This window comes from Scheffersomyces amazonensis (genome assembly GCF_036850825.1).
Source record: "Scheffersomyces amazonensis strain UFMG-HMD-26.3 chromosome Unknown RJT21scaffold_3, whole genome shotgun sequence".
In the NCBI taxonomy this organism is placed as follows: Eukaryota; Fungi; Ascomycota; class Pichiomycetes; order Serinales; family Debaryomycetaceae; genus Scheffersomyces; species Scheffersomyces amazonensis.
Window position 1 is genome coordinate 935936 of NW_027042743.1, and position 24716 is coordinate 960651.

Sequence of the window (24716 nt, forward strand, 5' to 3'; positions counted from 1 at the left end):
TATTACTTTACATTAGTCTAATTATTGTATAATACATAATAAACAAAAAAACAAACAGATATAAACGATTACATAAGCATGGAACTAGGAGCCAGAGTCAGATGATGATGATCAATAGATGTAGTAGAAGGTATATAACCAGTCAGTTGTAACATCATGTTAACCCACGGTTGACGACGGAATTTATTTCTATAAATGATTCTATCAAAGATAGTAATCCATTCCATTTTCTCTTGTTTATTAGGAGCCCCAAAATCAATAATTTCTCCATTAGCAAACCGAATTTTAAATGCATGTTCAACTAATAATACATCACTAAAATTTCGATAATTAATTGAAGAATTATTAATATTTTCTTTATCAACATAAATAATTTCGACAACTTTTGATAAATTAATTTTGGCTCGAGTTTTATGAGAATATTCACTATGAGCAATTAATGAAGTTCCATGTAATTTAAATAATCTTCTCTTTCTAATTTCACAATCTCCTCCTTCTTGATATAAATAACCTTCATGAGTTAAATTAAGTTCTTGACTAATATCTTGAATAGTTTCATAAGCTGATTTAATACTGGTGGGTAAATATTCTTTAAGTTCAGTTCTTGGAATATAAAGCATTTTAACTTCTAATTGTCCAATTTTATAAGGTTTACCCTTGGTAAGTTGTTTTGATATTGGATCAATATATTTATCCCATTCATTAAAACAATTAAGATTAAAATTAAGTGCTTTACCAGTAATTTTGTTTTCAAATTGTTCTAAATCAATATAACATCTTGCAAATGATCCATCTTGAGCAAATTTATTTTCCCAAGAATCTTTAATATCAAATGGTACAAATTTTGTAAGAGTTATAACATCTTTTGATCCAAACATTCTTCCTAATTTATTTTTAGATTTAACAACTTTCCTTTCAGTAATTTCTCTTAAACCTCCTTTAGGTTTTTCATAATTCATTTTCATAGTTAATATAAATTGTAATGATTCTCCAACAGTTAATTCAAATTCTTTACCTACTAATACATTACTTGATTGTAATTTATAATTAGGAGTCTTTATAGAATGAACTCCATTATCTAAAGTAATAGATAATTCCGCATTATGACTTTCAATCTCAGGTAAATTAATATTCTTAAATCCAATAACTCGAAAGAATAATTTACCTCTTTCAGCAAATGGTTGAACTTCAGGTTCAGGTTCAGGTTGTTGTTCTAGTTGATTTTCAATTTGATTTTCAATTTGATTTCCATTTTCAACTATACCTGATTCATCTTGTGAATGATCTATTTGTTGTTGATCTTCCTTTAAAGTTCTATAATCATGATTACCCATGGTTAATAATGTAGCAGATGAAGTACCAGAAGGTCGAGAAGAATTAGTAAATCCTGATGGTACAGAGATTGTACTTGGTTTACGTTGATGATCATCATTTTCAAATTCTACTTTCTTATTATCTTCTCTTATTTTATAATTTATAAGTTCATCTCCATTAAATGAAGGTTGAGGTTTATGATTTATTGATGATTTACCAGGTGATGAAGGTATAATTGCTCCTGTAACGGCTTTACCTTGCTTAATTAATTTCATAGGTGAACCAATCTTAATAGGACGACCCTTTTGAGGAGTTGAAGGTAGTTTAGATGGTTGAATATCTATATTAATTGAATTATAAGTAGGATCTAAGGGATCTTTATCTTTCTTTTTACTCTTACTCTTACTCTTCTTCTTACCCTTACCTTCTTCTTCTTCTTCTTCTTCTTCTTCACTTCTTGGTGGAGTTCTAAAGATATTTGAATCAGGAGAATTAATTAATTCAGGATCTGGTTCAGGAAATGCTTGTTCTGAAGTAAAGATATTCTCTTTAAAGAATTGATCCTTTGATAATAAAGCATTACGATTCATTAATAATTCATTAGCTAAATGAGGTATAACATATTTAGTTATTGGACTTGATTCTGGTGATATATTATGAATTGAAGCTTGTTGTTGTAATTCATCATATCTTGTATCTGGTTCATTTACAATGGAATTCTTTTTTAATTCAATTCCCTTTAATTTAATTTTAGTATAATCATCTTGAGTTATTATCTTTTTAGTATTAAGAATTCTTTTAACATCATCTTTATCCATACTTGGTAAAGTTTTAATACCTGAACTTCTTATAGTAGGTTGTTTAATTATTGTATCAGCAAAGATTTCATCATTATAAAGATTTCTAGGTGATAAAATTGATGAAGATCTCTTTATTTCAAATGAAGGAACTTGAAATTTTGAATGAGGTTTTGGGTTTGGTTTAAGTTTAGAATTAAAATTAGAATTAGAATTAGAATCCAGTAATTGACGAGGATCATACAGTTTGGTAATGATGGGTTGATGTTGTATAGAAGCCGTAGCGGAGATTACGGAGATTGAATTCCGAACTAATCTTCTTTTGAATGATCCATTGGTAGTATTACTATTTGGAGCAGGAGGTTCAATAACATTAGGATCATTATCTATATTACTTAAAACATTCTTAGTACTCAATGGAGTAAAACTTCTTCTATTTCCAGCAATATTCGAATAATTACCTGAAGTATTTCTTAAGAATCGGAAATGATTCTCAAATCCTGAATCATCAGATAATTCAGGTAAAAATCCTGAAACTTGTAAATCTTCAAATTCAGGATTAACTACTTTTCGAGTTATTACATTAACTTCTTTAAATTTTCGAGATTTTAATGGTACTGGAACTGGAACTTTAGGTGCAAGTATATCATTATTACTTAAAGATTTGAAAGATTCAGAACTTATTTGATGATTCTGTTTCCATTTAGGTTTCTCCTGAGAATGCCAAATAGAAAGATAATTACTTGGTTTCTTTTCCACATCATGTTCTGCCGATAAGGATTCTTCAAATGAATCCTTTCCTGAATCCAAATTCTTAGTAATATCATGAAGAGATGAATAATCATGAGTTTCAACTGGTGGTAAAGTGATTTCTTCAGGTGGAGCTATATTTGATGAATTGGCTAATACATTTTGATCAGTAGTATTACCAGTATTATCTTCTTGTTGTTCTTCTGATTGTTCCTCTTCCTCTTGTTCTGGTCTTACTGGTGCTAAAGTCTTAGATATTAAATGATCGGATGCATCTTCAAACGGTTGAGAAGAGGCCGAAATGTTAGGGGATAAATTAACATCTAAGATTGGTTGACTCATATCATTTATAGTATCTCCATTATCTTCTTTATCACCATCATGACTATCTTCAAGTTTCCATTGACTATCCATATGAAATTGTATAGACATCTTAGTTGATTCTTGTGAAGATTCAAGATCTTGTTCAGTAATGTCGGAGGATGGGATTACTTGATTAATGATGGGATGAGCCACTGGTGTTGATTCAGATTCATTAGATTCAACTAACTTAGCAGCTTTACCTGATTCTTGTTTGATTTCTTCAACAGATGGTTCTTTCTTAAGTACTTGTTGTTGTTCTTCCTCTTGCTCTTCCTTAATGTCTACAACATCTTCTTCAGATTCAGGCTCATCCTTAACTAAGATATCCTGTAAGATAGGTTTAGTTATTGATTCAGTACGGTGATGAGTCTTTTCCGATGGTACTTCATTGAGTTCTGATTGGGATGCACTCTTTAAGAGATTCATTATAGATTGTTCAGTAGTATTATTAATGGAAGTATCGAATCTTTCGACTTCTGGTTCATGGGCAATTGCAACTACATTTGCATTTGCATTTGCAACTGGTTTCATTACTAATCCATCATGATCTTCTTCTTGATATTGATATTGATATTGCTGTTGTTGAGGAATCAACTGTTCAACGATTTCATCACTAAATCCTTTAATTCCATCATTTAATTGAATACCCTTATTAGTAGTGATCTTAGTTACCGAATCTAAACCTCGATTATCTTCACGTAATGATTGTAAAGAAGATTGAGAAGAACCAGAAGATCGTAATTGAACTTCAGTAGATTTAGTTAAAGAATTTAATGGATTCTCAACATTATCATGATTATGATTTTGTAGAGATAATGATAAATTATAAATATTGGAAGTGACATTATTCTTAGCTGCTTCATGTAAATGTTGTAAATGATGATCTAAATCATGATGAGTATCTTCAATTGAATGGTCTTTATCTTTGTCATTCTCATTCTCATTCTCATTCTCATTATGTTTAGATAAGAATAAATCCAATTTCTCATTTAATGATAAATTACTAAATTTATCATGTTTTAATTTATATTCATTTATTTTTAAATCATCATCTTCTTCATCTTGATCAAGTTGAATATCTGATTGTTTATTATGTAATAAATTTTCAAATGAATTATTAACATGAGGTGGAGGTACCGGAGGATGATCAGAATCATAATCATAATCTTCATCAGATAATTTACTCCATTGATGATTAATTGGATGAGATGATGGTGGTGGTGGAAGAATACTTTCATTATTTGAAGTATCAGCCGAATTCAATTGATAATGATGAATTTCTGGATTTAAATTGGTAAATACTACATTTTTCTTAGGCGAACTTATGGGAGTCTTTGAATTTTTCATAATTGATTTACTAGGAGATGAAGTAGATTTAACTAATTCAACAGTAGATGTCATAGGAGTTACAAAGGAGAAATCATCATCATTTGAATTATTATGTTGAATGGTTTTCTCAAAATTAATTACTTGTTGACTATCATCATTATCATCATCATTAAATTCGAAATTTCTTAAGAATGATTCATTTTTATTGTCAATGGCTGGAGTGATTATTTGGACTTCATTTTCACTAGTATAAGTATCTGAAGAGTTATTACTATTACTGGTATAACTCTTAGTATTTGTCATGATGGTAGTAGGAGTTGTAGTAGGGAAATTTAATGGTTTAGTAGGAGAATTATTTATGGATAAATTCCCCGGAATTGAAGGCTTTATAGAATTAGTTCCGATTTCTTGTAATAACAAATCTACCGACTCATTCTCATTCTTAAATATATCGGTACAAGTATTGACGGGAGTCATAAAGTCTTGGACATTTATTAGGTGTTGAGTTTCGGGATGAGATTCCGTCATCGTATTTGACGTGTTTATTAAAGATTTGAATTATTTAAAAAAGTTGTTGAATTAATGGAATTGGTTTCCGAAGTAAATGAATGACAAATTTATCTGGTAATATATGGAATTACTATACAGAAGAGTAGTTAATGGTATAGTTAGTTGAGTTAGTTGTAGTTTTAGTGTTTAGTTAGACAGTGTCATGACCTGTATATGGGGCCCATTTGTTGTTTACATTTGTGATGGTTTGGGTGGCCGCGACCCAATTAGGCAATTATATAACACGAGACAGTTCAGTACAATGAGAAGAGATGGGGTAGGCTTGGATGCTATGTTTTTATGCTATGTTTGTATGCTTGGATGCTATGCTTGGATGCTTGGATGCTTGAATTCTCGGGATTATGCTTAGATGTAGAGGATTGGGGTTGCATAGTGTGTAGGGTGGGCTGAATAGTACTATTATCCTTGTATACAGTACATGATTCATTAAAAGTAGTACTGTAATAGAATATGTGGCTAGTACCATTTACTGTAAAATACATTGTCAGTCATATAGAGCGTATTTTAGAGTATACTGTAGAGTATAGTGTAAAGTATATTGTAAAGTATATTTTAATTTGTATATCACATGGGTTATAATGTTGTGATATAGTGGCTCTCTGATCGTGACTCTGATCACGTGCAATTACTCCTGACAGACACACCCTCTCTTCGTCTAATCTAATAACGAATCATTTATTATACTATGACGAGATATTCTACTCCTTACTATAAAAAGACACATAATGTCTATACGACATTACCTGAAATATGGTTGTAAATTACTGAATTGAGACTAATAAACGACACGCGCTTTTTTGACTTTTATTATTTAGTTATTTTCTATTTTATAAACTTAAGGCGCGGTTTATTTACATTTTATAGCTGCAAAACCGTTTGAACAATACTCGCCAAACCCAACCGACAATGGTCTACTTGAGACACATTTCCACATAATTATCATTGTACGCGAATCACATTCACTATCATGATACAACTCTATAATATATTATCAATAAATCATCATGTAGTATATTCTACAGTTAATATACTTTAACATATTATAGTTTAGTATAACATACATACTAAACCCTAAATTACAGGATGAAACCGGCAGTGCTATTAGAGTTTTTTTTCCACTTTTTTTTTTCTCTTCTCTATTTTTTTTTTTATTGTTGTTGTTTACGTTGAAATTTTTCAGCCCATGGCATTGCATTTTGTCTTTAAGCTTTTTCCCCATTGGGTCAGGTCGGGGTCAATTTATTTTCCTTACGATACTCTATTCATCATCTTATTATATTTCTGTTTTCCTTATAAAACTACTTCGACTTCTTTCTGTTACGTATTGTTTAATAGAATTGACTAGACTAGACTAGAATAGATAACTCTTATTATCATTCATTAATAAATGCAATTAAAATCTTTATTTACTTTGGCTCTTGCCATTGGTACAGCAACTGTCAATGCTAAAGTTCAATCCGGTTGTTCCTTTTCAACCACTACAATTACTGATCCAGCAGATATTGCTACTTTAAATGCTTGTCCAACTATTGATGGTTCTATTGAAATCACTGGTGATGAAATTACTGCACTTTTATTACCTTCAGTTCAAGAAATTGATGGTAATATTAATATTTTTAATTCTTCATCTATTGTAACTGTTAGTTTTAATGGTTTAACTTCAGTTAATGGTACTTTAGCTATTCAAGCTTTAACTGCTTTAAACAGTATTGATTTTACATCTTTACAAGTAGTTAATGAATTAGATTTAGTATCTTTACCTTCATTAGCTGGTTTAACTATTGTTGAAGGTATTCAAAAGGCAAATTCAATTCAATTATCTGATACTGCTTTATCAGTTTTACCATTCACAACTTTTAATACTGTTGGTGTATTAAATATTAATAATAATAAAAATATTTCTTCTATTAATTTACCATTAGAAACTGTCACTGATACTTTATTATTATCTTTTAATAATGATCATGCTGAAATTGTTTTAGATGATTTAATTTGGGCATCTAATTTAACTATTCAAGATGTATCAAGTGTTTCTCTTAAAAATTTAACTGCTGTTAATGGTTCTTTAATTCTTGGTTATAATACTTTTACTCAAGTTGCTGCTGATAATTTAGAAACTGTTGGTGTTAATGTTGAAATTTTTGCTAATGATGATTTAACTAAAATTTCATTATCAAACTTAACTACTATTGGTGGTGAATTAAGATTATTCAATAATACTCTTTTAGAAAATGTTGGTAACTCATCTTTTGAATCTTTAAGTAAAATTAAAGGTACTTTAAATGCTGAAGGTAATTTTGAAAACTTTACTTTACCTGCATTAAGTCAAGTTGCTGGTGATTTCAATTTAATTTCAACTAATGATGATTTTGATTGTGATGACTTTGATGCTTTACATTCTGCTTCTAAGATTCAAGGTCACAATTATACTTGTGCATCTCCATCATCATCTTCTTCAGAATCTGGATCTTCTTCAAAGACTGCTTCAGGTTCTGAATCTTCTTCAGGTTCCTCATCATCATCTTCCCCATCTTCATCCTCATCTTCTTCTAAGAAGTCTGAAGCCCAAAGCAATTTAGTAAGTGTTTCAATGGTATTTATGACTTTAATAGGTACTGTCTTTACTATGCTTCTTTAAGTTCATCCATTTATTATTCTTTAAAATGTCGTGTTTATTATTTTATTTTATTCTGTTCAACTTTATTTACTTACTTGATTTTGTACCATGACTTTTATATTAATATTCTATAGTAAAAAGATCAATTAACAGAAATTAGTTAAATTACTATGTAGATCAATACTCTCGCTTCGAATCCTAATGGGGTGGTTTAATTGATATATGGCTTATTTATGATTCGGCCTAATTAGGAGATGAAATTGATCGCGTTAACACAAAATCATAACATCCAAATCTAGATTAATTATCTAAATTAAATACGAAGAAATGATGGGCAATGACAGAATAGAATGTCATGCTGATAACCTGGTGAATGAAAATTCTAATCATATTGATTGGACGAGGCTGTACATATACATTCCATCAAATATTTCTTAATACATCATCCTGCATTGGTGTTATGAGTTAATTATTTACATGTTTTTAGTTTCTATTTATACGCACCAACAAACAAGTAATTTGTCCCCTTAAAAAAGAAAAAAAGCACATACACATAGTAAATTAAAACCACAAATACAAATTAGGAAAAATTTTAATATATATATATTACTAGTTAATTATTATTAAATTTCATCTTGTATTATATAATTATACCTATATAATTCTAGTAAAGGATAAATAATTAGAATTGTTAGTTGTCAACAATAAAGTCTGCCAAAAAGGGTAAGAAACCATTCAACATGACCAGTTTTGATAGTCAAGAGATTACCGAGAATTATAAAAAAGCTAATCAACAACATTTATTTAAGTATTATGATACTTTAACTCCTCAACAACAACAAGAATTCTTAACTCAGTTATCTAAAATTAATGATCCTGTGAAATTAATTACTACTGTTAAACAAGCCATTGAATTATCTGGTCAATATAATTCTAATACTAGAAACTTTACTCAATTACCTCATGAACAAACTGCATCTACATCTGAATTAACTTCTGATCTTAAACAAACATGGACTAATTTAGGATTAAAAGCTATTGCTAATCAACAAGTTGGTGTTATTCTTATGGCTGGAGGTCAAGGTACAAGATTAGGATCAAATGCTCCAAAGGGTTGTTTCGATATTAAATTACCTTCAGGAAAATCATTATTTCAAATTCAAGCTGAAAAGATTCGTAAAATTCAACAATTAACTCAAGCAGAATTCAAGTTACAAAATGAACCTAAATTATTCTGGTATATCATGACTTCAGAACCAACAAGAAAGCCAACAGAAGAATTCTTTGCTTCTCATAATTATTTTGGTTTGGATCCAAATCAAATCATGTTCTTTAATCAAGGAACTTTACCATGTTTCAATCTAGATGGATCTCAAATCCTTTTGGAATCAAAGAATAAGATCACTGAATCTCCTGATGGAAATGGTGGTTTATATAAATCCATTCATAATAATGGTGTTCTTGATGACTTAATAGAAAAGGGAATAAAACATATTCATATGTATGGAGTTGATAATATTCTTGTTAAAGCAGCAGATCCTCTTTTCATTGGGTTTGCTATTGATAAAGAATTTGATTTGGCTACTAAAGTAGTAAGAAAGAGAGATGCCACTGAAAGTGTTGGATTAATTGTTCTCGATGATGACTCCAAAAGACCATGTGTCATAGAATATAGTGAAATTTCATCAGAATTAGCCAATAAAAAGGATGAAAAGGATCCAAACAAGTTATTCCTTCGTGCAGCAAATATCGTCAATCATTATTATTCAGTTGATTTCTTAAAAGAGAAGATTCCAGAATGGATTGATTCCACTAAATATCTTCCTTTCCATATTGCCAAAAAGAAGATTGCTAATCTTAACCCAAAGACTGATGAATTTGAAAAGCCAACTGTTCCAAATGGTATAAAGCTTGAACAATTTATTTTTGATGTATTTCCATCAGTTGAATTAACTAAATTTGGATGTTTGGAAGTTGAAAGATTAGACGAATTTTCTCCTTTGAAAAATGCCGATGGAGCTAAAAATGATACTCCAACTACTTGTAGAAATCATTATATGGGCTTAGGTTCAAGATGGATCCGTGAAAATGGGGGGATTATTAATGATCCTAATGCATTAGTTGAAGTTAGTTCTTTAACTAGTTATGCCGGGGAAGGTTTAGAATTTGTTAAGGGTAAAGAATTTAGTCATGGTGATAGCATTTAAAATAATATTAAACAAAATAATTTTACAGTATATTATTTATTATTATAACTTTTCTAGTTTTAATAGCATTTATATAAATTTACATATATGTGATATAATTACAAAAGAAAACATTTTATTTTAATATATATAAATCAATTAAGCAAACAATACTGTCTAAATCTAATCTATTAAATCCATTACTTCAAGCGGTTGGATTAACAAGTGTGACAGTAACTGTATTGGTAGGACTAAAGAAATCATCCCAATTGAAACTGGTAGTAGATGTAGTCAGAGTAGTAGGAGTAGTAGCTGGTACTTCTGCAATAGAGCTGGATGTAGGAGGGGCAGCAGCAGTAGAAGTTGGAGGTTCAACACTTGTAGCATCAACAGAACTAGATCCACTTTTGGTAGGACATACACCATTTCTCTTCTTAATTCTAATCTTATGCGGTTTGGGTACTGGTTCTTCTCTCTTGCCTAATAATAATTCATCTTGATCAACAATTTCTTCTTTTTTAACTAAAAATTTACCATGTTTCAACTTAGTTATATCTTGGTGAATGACAATAGCATAAACTTGTAAGGCAATTAAAGCAAGGAATAAAACTTTTGTGAATTTAAATAACATCTTTTATAGTAATATGGGGTACTTGGTTAGTAATAAATCAAATAATTACAATTTTTCATTATTTGGAGCCTATTTTATACTAAATCTTATAGAAAATTTCTACCATCATACTCTCATCTCTTTGATGCAAAATAATACTTTCTACAGAATTTGAAACATAACTTATCAATCATTCTATTCAGTACAGTGCCCATTATTATTTTCTTGCTTTCTTTTTCAATTCATCTTCATTTATTTTTCGCAACTGATCTTGCATTAAATTGATGATGTTCCAGACAAAATTTCCTATTTGGGCATTTACAATCAGTTGCAAACTACATTAAAAATAATTATTTTACTATATATTATATGATATTATATTATTTCTGTAACTCATCTCAAACATAACGTGCCACAGAATGCCAAGCCATTAGCAACATATTCACCTACGATCAACTTCTAATGTTTCATAAGATATTCAGAAAGTTACGACGTTCTTCTTCTCTTAAAGCATTATAAATCTTAAGTTGAGGAAGTTTGTTAATTTCATTGGGATTAAAAGTTAAAGATTGAACCCTATAATCTTCGTACTTCCCATTGTTAGTGGTATCTTTAAATTCTTCAATATGGGAACCAAGTAAAACATTTCTCAAAAGCTTATAATCACAATTTGTTTCATCATTAACATCAATTACTGCAAAAGAATTAGTTCTTACTTGATGACCTTCATCTGTAACAGAATTTGCTCCAATAACAGCAAAGGGAATTTTTTCCTGCAATGTTTTCATAAATATGTTATCTTCCGATTCATCCTCTTCACCTGGGAATGAATCTTCTTCATCATTTGTGAAATTAAACACTTCAATATTGTTTTCAAAAATTGCTTTATTAATCAAATCTTTGTTTAATCTAAGTTCTTCCTCTGTTAAACCATCAGATTTACTAATAACAGGAATCAAATTAACTCTTTGGCCAAGTTTTTTCATATTTTCAATATCGAAATCATTCAATCTTAGAAACAGTTAGTAATAAATCTTCAATATGAAACAAATTCACTTATATACATACCCTTTACCAGTAGGAATAATAAAATAAAGAGCAACATGAATTCTCTTATCAATTGGATTATGAGTTCTTTCAATCAACCGTTCGTGTTTAAGAATTCTATCATATTCATTTTCGATATATTTAATCAAAGTAGTTGCGTTACTTGAATTTTCTAAATTGAATCCAAAATTTTCAGTAATAAACACATTCAATTTAATTGGAATTGCGTTTGGATCAATAACTTCTAAAGTAATTTTAAATTTGTTAGAATTTTTATTCTTAATTTGAGTTAATTAAAAAGGTAATCTTACTAATTGTATGTTCTGATATTTCAAGCTTGCCACCATTCCCAGAATGATCAACGGTTTCTGAAATTGTGTTGAAGTAGTTCCTGTTTGAAAGCGTATTTATAAATGTTTTCTTTCCAGTTCCATTCTCTCCCACTAGAAGGACATTAAGACTTAATCCTCTCTTGGTAAACTTTCTCTGTCTGATTTCCTCAGCGGTAAACTGGAAACACATGTTAGTTTATCTAATCTTTTAAACAAAATCAATAATTATACTTACAGACGAAGAGTGAGGAATTGCGGAATACATATGGTGCCCTGACTATCTTTCAATGATATTGTTGGTTAATCAGTTCAACTAGACCACCACTTTTGACTATGTTGCCAAAAGAAGCAAATTGCAAAAGTTTACAGGGTAGAAAAAGTGCGAATTAAATATATTTGCAGTCTATACAAGAGATCTGAATTAGGCAATGGACTTATTCATTTGTTCCACGGCATAGTCCAAAATATAACTTTGTTCTATTAAGTCATCGATTCTAGTGAAATGACGTTCACTATAGGGAATTATAGAATCGATGATTTTCATTAAGCCCTTAATTTCAGCGAGCTTTTCATCTTCAATATTCAGAATGACTACGGAAATCAATTTTTGACTGATTTCAAAATATTTGAAGTTGACATTCCAATCTCTTACTTTTGTAAATAATCGGATTAATTGTTCATCAGATAAACTGATAATGGTTGATTCCAATACTTTTGAACCAATGGTTGAAGATGGATCATCATTGGTTTCTATACAAGATCTAAGAACATTGTATAATCTCATAGAATGATCCAAGGTAAGAGCCAATAAGAATGCATTAGGCCAATCTTTAGAATTAATATAATTAGATAAACTTTGTTCTTGTTCAACTTTTAACTTTTGATTTTGTTCCTTTTGTCTTATCTCTTCTTCAGTATTATCTTCCCATTGACTGATTTTTCCATCAGCATCAGCTGTGACAAATTCAGCACCATCTTCCTTTATATCAATAGACCAGATTCTATTATCATGATTATCAAATGTCTTAATGGTTTCTCCTGACTTATAATCCCAAAGTTTCACTAATCCATCTGCACCTGTAGATAATAATTGTGGACTATTTCTATTAAAGAATTTAACTCTTTGAACTGAATTAGTATGTCCTTCAAATGTTTTCAAACATGTAAAATCATTTAAAGACCATACTTTGACAGTCTTATCACCACTAGCAGTAACAATCAATTTATCAAATTTATAAAAATTTATATCCCATAAACCTCTTTTATGACCTTTCAATACCCCAATTGTTTCACCACTTTCAGTATTCCAAATCTTTCCAAGTTTATCAAATGATGCAGATGCAAAATATTCGTCATTAGGTGAGATGTCTATTGAATTAATATCCTTTTCATGAGCTCTTCTTGTATAATCTGAAGTTTTCACTATTGTGTTAGCTTGGGATGGGATTTTCCATTTTTTAATTGTGAAATCAGTTGAACCAGTAATTAAAAATTTAGGAGATTCATCAGATCTTGATAATGCTATAGCACTAACAGAACCTGCATGACCTTGAAATCTAGCATAGAGTCCGAATTCTTCTTCTTCTTCATCCCATTTCCATAAGATAGCTTCATTGTCTTTAGAAGCAGTTGCTATCCATTTACCATTAGTTGAAACATCTAAAGCATTTAAAAGATCTTTATGACCCTCATATAATTTTAATTCTAATGGTTTAGTAGTATCAACTATTCTTAAGGCAGGAGAATTAGTAGCTAAAGCTATTAAATCAAAGTTTGGTCCTACATATCTTATATCAGCAATAATTCCATGATTTCCTGCTATTCTTTTAGCAATTGGAAGTTCCATACCTGGTTCAATATCATAAGTATCTTGTAAGTTTAAATGTATTAAAGTTTGATCACTTACTATTAGTATGATATCATCATTATCCAATTTTATAGTATCAATAATAACTAATTCTTCATTAGTTTTGAAAGGAGTCTTCGATTGAGCCACTAAATTCCCAGTATGAATATTCCAAACTTTTAAAATATTTTCAGCTCCAGCAGTATAAAAGTATTCCTTATTATTTCTTAAAGTTAAGAATCCACCACATTCAATTTGTTCATTTATCAGATAAGTATTTATTGGTTTATAATTTTTAGTATTATAAATTATGGCAATATCATCTCTACCACCAGTCATGAAATATTCACCCCCTTCACTAAATCCTACTCCTCTTACAGCACTATTATGTTCATTACTTGTGACAATACATTTTCTTTTAACTAAATCCCAAATCTTTACTGTTCCCATAATATCTCCACTAGCTAATTTCCATTCAGTTGAATTTAATTCTCCATAAAATGCTAAGGAACAAACAGTAGTACCATGACCCTTTAAAGAATGTGTTACATAACCTCCTTCTATATCCCATACGGTAATAACACCATCTGAACCTCCAAATGCAAATAATGATGATGTAATATCGGCAGTAGATATATAACATGGAGATGGTAATTTAAATGATTTTATAATTTCTCCTTGATTTACATCAAATATACGTAATTGTTGAGATTGAGATAATATAGCCAATTTAGTTCCATCTGGAGTTATAACAATATTTGTTATTAATTCTCCATCTCCTTCTATTTTATGCAATATTTCATTAGTATATAAATTAGTTACAATGACATCTTCATTCAATGGAGTTGCCAATATTTCTCCATTGGAAGAGATTGTGGCAGAAGCTCCTCCAACATAAAATGGCTCTATATCCTTATGAATGTACGTAGTCCTTACTGAATCCATATTGACTGTATGTACTTAATTCACTATAACTACTACACCTACTAGAGCATTGAAATTTTTCAGATTTTTTTATTTTGGTTAGCGCAGAGCATCACTAAAAATTTAAACTATGTACAGAACAGAAAAAAAGTGTGAGAGTGAGACACAGACAAAAATGGGTGCTATTTACATATCTATGCCTAAAGATTTTGCAGTATTTTGCAAATATACCTCTATATAATCTTCAAAACCTTTACCCTTTCCACCATATCTATCACCTAGAAGAACTTGTCTAAGTCTTATAAGGAAAAAGATAAGTCCACTAAAGAATATATTTAATCTAATTAGGATTACATCAAAATATTCATTAAATTTTAATGATTTTTCGGTGGCTAGTGCATCTACCAGAGCTTTAGTTAATAAATTAATTCTATTAACGGGACTACCAAATCCTTGATTTAGAGTTTGAATCATCCTCATAGTTCGAGCTAAAAATAATAACTCAAGTGGGAATCGACTTTCATCACCTATGAAATCTTGAAATAAGCTATTAACATTTCTTTTATCATTATCTATTTTAGTTTGATCCAATACAGGTGGACGAAGTTGAACTAAAGTTGAAAATAATTCAATAGCTTGAATACCCCAATTTCTACCTATATCTTCTATTCCTTCTTTATTGTACAGGAATAAGTATCTCCATAAATTACAATATTCCACTCTAAATTTATCTGGTAACAGAATATATAATCCATGATCTAAAACAACCAATTGTTGTTTACCATTCTTATCAAACCTAGCCAACAAATCACCAGGATGAGGATCAGAATGAACAAATCCATATTTGAATATTTGTCTTCCAAAGATAGTTAAATATTGTTTCATCATTAACAGTACATTATAACCCAAGTCAAGTAATTTCTGCTTTTCTACTAATGAAATACCTTCAATCCATTCACTTACAAGAATTTGTTCAGTAGAAACATCTCGATAATTCTTTGGAATATAGACATTGATGTTGGATAAAGTAGGATCATTATCAAGTAGTTCTCTAAGTTTTTCAGCGTTCCCCAATTCATTGATGAAATTAACTTCTAATTGCATTTGTTTAGATACATACGAGGTAAACATACTCATAGGTAATTCAAAGACTTTTTCATAAATTTTAGCCATAAATCTATATATGAATAGATCAATAACAATCTGATTACCAATATAACTATGTTGAATCTTGACTGCAACTTTTTCACCACTCCCCTTAAGTACAGCCTTATGAACTTGAGCAATAGATGCACTAGCTACTGGATCATGATCAATCAGTTCAAATATTTCCGATTCATAATTTGCCCCTAAATTTTGTTTTAATACATTATCTATTTTACTCCAAGATTCTATAGGAGCATCATCATACATCTTTTCAAATCTTATTTGGTAAGCTAATGGGAAAATACTACCTTGATTTGCAATGGCTTGTCCAAGTTTAATATATAAACCTTTATTTTTCATTAACAAATCAAGTAAACTTTCAGCACATTTTTCATGTAAATCATTAATATTACTATAACTAGCAGTATTCAAACCATATTCATAAGCAATCCAAAGTAATACATATAATGCTCTAACTGATCTTGTAATTAATGATGAATATGCATACTTATCTATAATATATACCGAACCTCCGACTCCAATTACAATTGTTAATGATTTTAAAATTCTAGATCTTGGAAATATGCTTGATTCTATAATTGGCTTATTAACTCGAATTGATTTAGTAAACAGTCTAGTTATCTGTGGAGACCACTTGAGCGCAGAAAAACTTAGTGGTTTAACTCTCTGGCGCAATACTTGTCGAAACATATGCACTACCTCCCAATACTTCAAACTTTAAACTAAGACTGCTTTTCACTGGCATATCTCTACCCCATCTTATCCGATAATGGCAAAAAAAACGTCATAGACATTTTTTAACGTTTCGAACATGTCGTAGCAAATTAGCAGCAGAACAAAGAAATGTCGCACGACAACCAGGATTTTTTCTTTTCAACAAAACTAACTAACTAACTAACTAACTAGCAAAATATTAACGAACCATACTATAAACGGGATCTAAAGTTGTTGACAAAATTACCAGTAAAGATGATTGGATTAACTCGTCAATTAGCCAGAACATCATATCGTCAATATGCTACCAGTACCACTGGATCTCCTAAAAAAATCGGAGCTTTTAGAGGAGGATTTGTTGGATTTTTACTTGGTGTTACTGCGACCGGGGCAGGATCTTATTATTACTTATTAGATCAATATAAATTAGCTAACAATACTATAGTTGCTGATATTGTTGCATTACAAAATTCCATTAGTAAATTGGAACAACATATTAATTCTTTAGATACCAAGAAATAAATCTATTAAGAAGTACACCTCCGGGAGTGTTTCTTCACTTGTATATAATCAAACAAGTTGTACCATAGCATATACATATAGTATACACAATTGCTTGATGTGTATTTGATATTATTTTTTTTATTTATTCATTACTAAATACAGGTTATATATGCAATCTCTTTTCTATATACAAATTCAATGCAAAATTTTGTTAACTTAGTGTTATTTTAATTAATTAAATTAAGTATCTATGTATTCTATTTTCCCTCTTTTTTACATGTCCTTAATGAATTTAATGGCGTCCGATAATAAAGTCTTAAGTTGTTGTTTATCGATTTCTTGAGACATATCACCTATGAAATTCACTTCAACTTTTCTACCTCCTAATTCTCCCCCTTCAACAGTATTAAGTTCAATCATAGTATTATCTGATAAATCAAATTCCAATTTTCTTCTATAATTGATACTAAGGAAATTATAATTGACAGTCTTTCCATTTATTATCATCTCCAATTCAGGATGAATTGATATAGGTTCTCTACCTCTAAAATTCATAGCCGATTTCTTTAACCATACACCAATACCTGGTTGACTATTAAATCTACTATATCTGTCAGTTGGTGATGTTAATAACCTATGCATTTCTTTATGTGATTCCAATACATTGTCATCGACTTTAGCTTCAGCTTCAGCCTCATTGACATCAACATTGATATCTGTCTCGGTATCGGTACTGGCTTCAAGTGATTCACTAGGGTCCTTCTCCACTATCAAATTCCCAGATACTTGACAAGAAACCTTTAAATCTGAACCGGATGATGGTAGAGCTATATGTACATCATTTTCACCTTCTACAGTTACAGCTTGGAAGGTTTCTAAATCAGGAGTCTTATGTCCATTCAAATCTATCCAAATCTCAATTGGAGGATAATTCACAGCAGTATCTATATCTTCACCAATATCGGAATTTTCATTATTTAGAGGAATAGATGGTAGGAATTGAAGTTGGATTGTATATGTATTAGGATCTTCATTTAAGGATTGGTTTGATTTTGAAATTGATGGATCATTCCAATCATGGATTGGTAATGTAAGGACTTTGGAATTTGCAAACTCCACATTGGTGTTAAAACCATAATTGAGATTAGTAATGTTTTGCTTAGAAATCTCTGGCTTTTTGGGTATACCGGCTTTTGTAGACTCTTCTCCTTTGAATAATATATGACCAAGTGTTGCCACAAATATTGGAGGGTTCAAATTATCACGTTCAACCCCTTTAAGTTCTTCTCTATATTTGAAATCCAATAAGGTATTATAGAGCTGATCAATTTCTGCATCAGATAAAACTTCATTAATATTGAAGTCAGATACAGGTTCTTCCGTTTTCAAACCATCTTCAGAAACGTTATCAGTAGATGGTTCTTCTTCTACATTAATACTTTTGAACAAAGAAAGAGCATCTTCTTCATCTGTAGTTCTAAGTGTTTTCACTTCATCGAATTCATTAGCAAAGGATAAGTTGGTAGATTCAAGAGAATCATTAGAGAATTTGACTAAATCCCTAGCTAATGATACATTTTGGAAATCATTTGCGGGAGTTGGAGCTTTTAATTTGAATAAACTTTCAGTTCTATTATTCCAACTTATACACATATCATCCTTATAAGGTAAAAAGTCTAATTTATCAATATTGTCAATAAAGCTTTGAGGAATAAATACATCTTTTCTTAAATGTCTATGTTTATCTACACCCAATGACCATAATACCAAACGTTTAAAACGTTTAAGTTGTTTATAATGAGGAGATGTAACTTCATATATTTCATCTTTAATATGATTGAAATATACATCTGTAATTTTGACTAATTTCTTAGCAAACTCATCATATTTATCTCCCAAGAGTACTTTTAAGGAAATGAAATTTATAGTTTCTGTGAATGTAGAACTTAAAATAGAATTCAAATTGATTTCAGCATTATCTAATTGAGAAGATGAACCGGAAAATTTTATTATATCTTTATTAGAATCGAAAGTGACATTGACTCCACAATTATGAATATGTTCAAGAGCTTCTTGATTATTCAGTAAAAGTATAAATAAATCTCGTTTAGTTAATTTAAATGATTTGGACAGGAGGTAGTCTTCACTATATGATAAGAATTCGGCTACTTTAATCCTCCAAATATCTTCAATTATACGTTTAGCAAGAACACTCTTAGTTGCATTAATACTTTTCTTAATGAATTTATGTTCTGGTTCTTCGTATTTAGCTGAGGCATATTGTTGTAATTGATCCCTTCTAAAGGATTTCTTTAAATCCTGAGCCATTTTCTTGTATTTGGCTTTACTTACTTTGGTAATATCTGGTTTTAAACCATCTATGTTTGCTATTAACGTATTAGAAGTTTCTTCAACTTCAAATGTCTCATCAGTTGGAATAGTATCATGCAGATATTCATCCCTGAGGACTCGAGTGACTGCTTTTGATTTATTTAAACTGAGTAATACCCTTTTAAAGTTGTCATTGTTATGAATATCAGATGGGTCTAAGAAAATTTGCTTATGTTTACCTTCATATTTTGATGCTATATTTGAAGAATCTTGTAAATCTTGATGTACTATATCTGGTAAAATGTGTTTTAGTCTATGTTGAACGGGACTACAGCTAAAGCTTCGAAGTCCTATCAGCACTGACTGTACCTTATTGCTTCTTAGCACGGCTATCCTACTAGATAACATATGTGTAGTTTTGAATATGAATGATCTTTATTGATTATTAGACCATAAACTAATGCTACTTAAGTATGTGAATAATTTTTTTTCCTATTACATCTCAATTTTTTTAAAGAAAAGCACGTGACGTATCATGTGCCATAATAAGCATGACTTCTCATATGATCTGAGAAACGTGATCACCGTTTGATCATGCCATTTTCGTAACTGGCACCACCCTCGTTGAGTGTTACTTTTCTGAGCGCGCAGTCGCTATACTTTCCACCGTTGTTAGTTTCCCGTACGATAAGTCACTCGCTCGCTAAGTCTAACTCGAAATAAGGGAAACTCCGGCCGCTATCAGAAACAAAATTTGCAATCTTATTTCGCTAATGCTCACCCCAATTTCACATCTTATACGGAGCAATATAATTTTTTTTAAATACATATATAAACCCCCAGGTTTTACCAAGATGACTTTAAAAAAAATTTGTAGTTAATTAGATAATTAGATAATTAATTCTAGAAGTATAGATATGTCATCTAAAGTTATTCTTCGACCAAATTACTTTGCTAAATCAATAAAGAGTAATGGTATTGTTGCCCCATACTTAATGACAAGATCATTAATTAGAAATTTTCATGATACTCCTAATAAGCAGAATACAACTTTAGGTAATCTTAATTTCCCACCTCAAAATCATAGTACTAATACAACATCTGTAACTACTGAAACTATTAAACCTTTAAGTCATACAAAATCAAAATTAGCATCAAATATTCAAACTGAATATTTAAAGGATTTTAATAATTCAGAAATATTTTCAAATTTTGTTATTGGATTATGTACTTTAAATAAACCAATTTTAAATTTTTGTATTAAAGTATTTCCTTATGTTCCAATTCCAATTATTAAAGCTTTAGTTTATAAAATTTATTGTGGAGGAGAAACTATTGAACAAGTTAAACAAGCAGGTAAAAGATTATCTGAACGAGGTATTAATAATATGATGATTTCTTTAACTATTGAAGCATGTGAAGGTAATGATAATGTTGATCCAAAATATATTGTTGATGAAACTGTTAGATCAGTTAAAGAAATTTTAGTACCTCATACTTTAAAAATTATTAAAGAATCAGGTAAAGATATTAATTCAATACCTCCTGGTTATGTTGCATTAAAGCCAACTGGTTTTGCTGAAGATGCTGCAAGAGTTTTAAAACATTTTAATAAAGATAATGAATCAGCTAAAAAATTTGAAGAATTAGTTGAAAAGGCAGCCATTGTTTGTCAAACAATTTATGATGCAAATAAACAATTATCAATTGAATACCCCCAAAGAACTGCACCATTTGTTGTTGGAGTTATTGATGCTGAAAAGCATGATTTACAAGAAGGAGTTTATGAATTACAAAGAAGATTATATGCAAAATTTAATAAACTTAATGAACCAATTTCAGTAGTTGGAACTTTACAAATGTATTTATCACAATCTGCTGATTTATTAAGTTTAGAAGAAAGTTTAGCAAAAGAAAATAATTACAGATTAGGATTAAAATTAGTTAGAGGAGCTTATATTCATTCAGAAAAGAATAGACCAAGTATAATTCATAAATCCAAAGAAGATACAGATGCAAATTATAATCAAGGAATTTCTTATGTTATTGATTCAATTTTAGAAAATAAATCTAATGAGAAAACTATTGGACATTTAGTTGTAGCATCTCATAATGGAGAATCAATGAAATTAGCCACGACAAAATTATATAATTCTACTAATAAAGATAATAAAAATAAGAATAATGTCGTGTTAGGTCAATTATTAGGTATGGCAGATAGTATAACTTATAATTTAATTAAAAATTATAAAGTTGATAATGTTATTAAATATGTTCCATGGGGTCCACCATTAGAAACTAAAGAATATTTATTAAGAAGATTAGAAGAAAATGGTGATGCAGTTAAGAATGATAATGGATTCCCATTAGTTAAAGCATCAATTTCTGTTTTATTTAGACGTCTCTTTGGTTTAGCTTAGATATACAAGTAGATACTAAAAATATTTATAATGATAATGAATACTTAAAATATTTTAAAAATGTTATATATTATATACTAATTATAAATGTAGTTGTATCCCATATATAACTACTTATAACACATTGTACAAGCCATTCCCAATTAATAACTTTTACATCAATTCTTCCTAATTGGGAATTTCTTAATCGTTGACTTAATTTCCTCTTTGGTCCATCTCTCTTTGAACCACCATTACCACTATTAGTCGTCTTTTGTAGTCCGGCTAACTTAGTTTGAATTAATGATGAATCATCATAAACATATATATTTGCCTTATCTTTATAAGATAATTCTCGAATATTATTCATGACATCGACCTGCCTGTCACAATAATGTAATGAAGAAGCTCCAAATGAATAGAAGATAAATTTCGATAAATCTAATGTTTCATGAGCCTTTTTATTAAATACAATTATATTTGCATCTTGAAATAAATGACAATTATTTCTTAATTGTTCGTTAAGCAATAAGTCTCGTTCCCAATTAACTCTAAAATTAAAAATATCTAAACTCTTGATAGAATTCATATAACTTGATTGACCAGCAGGTAATAAATATACTGGCCATTGAATTACTTTAGATTTATCATTAATACAATCAAGAATATAAGTTTCAGATATTATAGGCCAACCTAATGCTAAAGTTTGTAAATATTTAGCACTACGACAAAATCCATTAGAAATCATAGCAGCAAATGAATATTTCTGTAATCCATTAGAAATTAATTGTAAATCATTACCATTATTATTAATATTATTATTTTCACTATAACTAATAAATTCATTAAATCCATCATTTAGTATAGTACCTCCATTATTTTCAATTAATCGATAAAGTTCATCCTTTCTTTCACCTTCAATATTTGTTAAACAAAATAACATACGAGAGAATAATTTATCTGATTCAAATAATATTGAATTTTTCTTAGGTGAAGATCTTGTAGATGAAATTGCAATTGGAGATGATTTAGTTCTAAAATCTTCAAAACTCTTTGTAATTATTGATTTATCTATAGGATCTTTTAATACATTTTTCTGTTCAAGAATTAAACTAAAATTTTGTTGATGATACATCCAATCAGATACTTCCATATAACATTCAGAAATACTTATAGATATTTCTGGTCCAGGATCAGGATTTCTAGTAACTTTTTGAACATATACTACATTATATCCTCGTATACAACTAATGCTTTTAATTGATTCATCATAAGTTAAACCAGTAACTTTAAATTGATTTCTTGATGTATTAATTCTTATAGTATCACCAATTCGAATATCTAATAAGAATAAATCTGAATTTTTAATGTCATAAATTCCTTCATAAAATTCAATTTGCAGAACTTCATTGCCAGTTTTAATTAATGAACCAGGATACATTTTAAGATTATATAATGCCCATAATGAAGTTTTAACTTTAAAATCTTTATCACTTAATATTACCAGTTTTTCAATTCTTAAGATTTCATTTGGTTGTTCATCTAATTCTATAGTTGCATTAGTTTGTGATTGAGTATTCACCACAAAATTCTTTCTACGTTTAGTGGTTACACTATGTGATTGGATAGGTTCATTAGTAGATCCATTTAATTGAGGATCTTCAATGTCAATGTCTTCAATTTCTGAACTAAGATATTCAAACAGATCGGTTATTCGCGTAGGTTGATCAGTCACATCATTAGTTTTTTTAGTTGATCCAGTAATACGATTTATTAGTGGAGATGATATAATATTTCCTGAATCAGATGATACTGATTTCGATGTTAATGCTGCTAAAGATACTCGTGGTATTGAAGTTCCAGTAGATGTATCAGATGAGCTTTTAATTAACTTTCTTCGTTTAAGTTTATTGGTGAATAAACTATCCTCATAGGGATTATCTAAGAAATTAATCAGTTCTCCTTCTTCTTTATCTATATCAGAATGTACTTCTATATCTATAACTTCTTCTTCATCTATACTAGCATCAGTATCATGTAAATAGATACCAGATGATTCCTGAGTATTGAGGACTTGTCTATGGGACATATTCCTCTCGATTGTTGAAGGGACCTGTATGAGTTTTGTTGTTATTTCTGTAGTATTATTGATATTATTGATATTACTAATATTATTAGTATTATTATCGTCAAGAATAGTCGATTCATTTTGAGTAGTGGTGTCTATTTCTACTTGAGTCTCCGAGTTGAGTTCCTTAATGTCTTTGTTAATGTCTTTAGGTAATTGCAATTGCGTTTCATCAGATGAAAATATTATTGGCTCTTTCATACTTTTGGATCGGTCTATGATTTGAGTATCAGGAAGATCAGAACCATGGAATGTATGAGATCTTATTGGTATATCAGTATTTTGTCTTTTAATTAATTTAGGAATTATTTGAGTATCTGCCATTAAAGTCGGTATTGGAGGAATCTCTTCATTATTATCTAACACATTGGAATTAAGAATAGTTCTTGTATCTATTTCAGTAGAAGATTGAGGTTGAGGTTGAGGTTGAGGTTGAGGCTCTGGCTGAGGCTGAGGAGGCATAGCCGTAGCATTATATTTAGGTAAATTATCAAAGAAATGATCCAGTTGATCATTTTCAATAACAAATGTACTTTCAACATTATCGTGTTGCGTTGTACTATCATCATTATTTAATATGGGTGAATCAGCTTGAGTTGCTTGAGTTTCTTGATGATCTCCTCGGAAAACAAGTGAATTATTCATATCATCAGGAGTTCCATGAGCATTGATTGTTCCTGCATCCATATGGTGAGTCTTACTCATTTTATAATATCATTATTTGAATTTATAGGGTGTAATTAAACAATTTGGGGCCTAAATTAGTGTTAGCGATATTGCAACTTTTC

The 24716-nt window shown here is 29.7% G+C and overlaps 11 protein-coding genes across 11 annotated transcripts; 4 read left to right on the plus strand and 7 right to left on the minus strand. All coding sequences in view use genetic code 12, as the record gives it.

The window, feature by feature from the left end:
- Positions 1-5030, minus strand: INT1 (Int1p; the record flags this gene model as incomplete). The annotated part of the gene is made up of 2 exons (XM_064879809.1): positions 1-1213; positions 1265-5030. 2 exons carry the CDS (start codon positions 5028-5030, stop codon positions 69-71), a joined length of 4911 nt encoding a protein of 1636 aa, XP_064738518.1. The 3' UTR covers positions 1-68.
- A 1480-nt stretch (positions 5031-6510) lies between these two features.
- Positions 6511-7761, plus strand: ECM331 (Ecm331p; the record flags this gene model as incomplete). Its single annotated transcript, XM_064880209.1, has 1 exon — positions 6511-7761. One exon carries the CDS (start codon positions 6511-6513, stop codon positions 7759-7761), a length of 1251 nt encoding a protein of 416 aa, XP_064738519.1.
- A 360-nt stretch (positions 7762-8121) lies between these two features.
- Positions 8122-10095, plus strand: UAP1 (UDP-N-acetylglucosamine diphosphorylase). Its single transcript, XM_064884211.1, has one exon. It carries the CDS (start codon positions 8481-8483, stop codon positions 9945-9947), a length of 1467 nt encoding a protein of 488 aa, XP_064738520.1. The 5' UTR covers positions 8122-8480; the 3' UTR covers positions 9948-10095.
- Positions 10096-10131: 36 nt separating this feature from the next.
- On the minus strand, positions 10132-10557 carry RJT21DRAFT_1213 (uncharacterized protein; the record flags this gene model as incomplete). Its single annotated transcript, XM_064882050.1, has 1 exon — positions 10132-10557. One exon carries the CDS (start codon positions 10555-10557, stop codon positions 10132-10134), a length of 426 nt encoding a protein of 141 aa, XP_064738521.1.
- Positions 10558-11003: 446 nt separating this feature from the next.
- Positions 11004-12105, minus strand: SPR28 (Spr28p; the record flags this gene model as incomplete). Its single annotated transcript, XM_064885429.1, has 3 exons — positions 11004-11547; positions 11605-11824; positions 11895-12105. 3 exons carry the CDS (start codon positions 12103-12105, stop codon positions 11004-11006), a joined length of 975 nt encoding a protein of 324 aa, XP_064738522.1.
- UTP13 (Utp13p) lies at positions 12015-14746 on the minus strand. The gene is made up of 2 exons (XM_064884212.1): positions 12151-14746; positions 12015-12093 (listed from the first exon to the last, which is right to left on the minus strand). Exon 1 carries the CDS (start codon positions 14704-14706, stop codon positions 12337-12339), a length of 2370 nt encoding a protein of 789 aa, XP_064738523.1. The 5' UTR covers positions 14707-14746; the 3' UTR covers positions 12015-12093; positions 12151-12336.
- Positions 14747-14754: 8 nt separating this feature from the next.
- RJT21DRAFT_120317 (uncharacterized protein) lies at positions 14755-16595 on the minus strand. The gene has a single exon (XM_064881682.1). It carries the CDS (start codon positions 16540-16542, stop codon positions 14872-14874), a length of 1671 nt encoding a protein of 556 aa, XP_064738524.1. The 5' UTR covers positions 16543-16595; the 3' UTR covers positions 14755-14871.
- Positions 16596-16748: 153 nt separating this feature from the next.
- Positions 16749-17275, plus strand: RJT21DRAFT_120318 (uncharacterized protein). The gene has a single exon (XM_064881683.1). It carries the CDS (start codon positions 16822-16824, stop codon positions 17086-17088), a length of 267 nt encoding a protein of 88 aa, XP_064738525.1. The 5' UTR covers positions 16749-16821; the 3' UTR covers positions 17089-17275.
- RJT21DRAFT_120319 (uncharacterized protein) lies at positions 17276-19839 on the minus strand. The gene has a single exon (XM_064881684.1). The coding sequence runs from the start codon at positions 19807-19809 to the stop codon at positions 17344-17346; it is 2466 nt and encodes an 821-aa protein (XP_064738526.1). The 5' UTR covers positions 19810-19839; the 3' UTR covers positions 17276-17343.
- A 409-nt stretch (positions 19840-20248) lies between these two features.
- On the plus strand, positions 20249-21882 carry PUT1 (proline dehydrogenase). The gene has a single exon (XM_064881685.1). The coding sequence runs from the start codon at positions 20319-20321 to the stop codon at positions 21819-21821; it is 1503 nt and encodes a 500-aa protein (XP_064738527.1). The 5' UTR covers positions 20249-20318; the 3' UTR covers positions 21822-21882.
- Positions 21883-24419, minus strand: RAD9 (chromatin-binding protein). Its single transcript, XM_064881686.1, has one exon. It carries the CDS (start codon positions 24388-24390, stop codon positions 21892-21894), a length of 2499 nt encoding a protein of 832 aa, XP_064738528.1. The 5' UTR covers positions 24391-24419; the 3' UTR covers positions 21883-21891.
- Between the last annotated feature and the right edge of the window lie 297 nt (positions 24420-24716).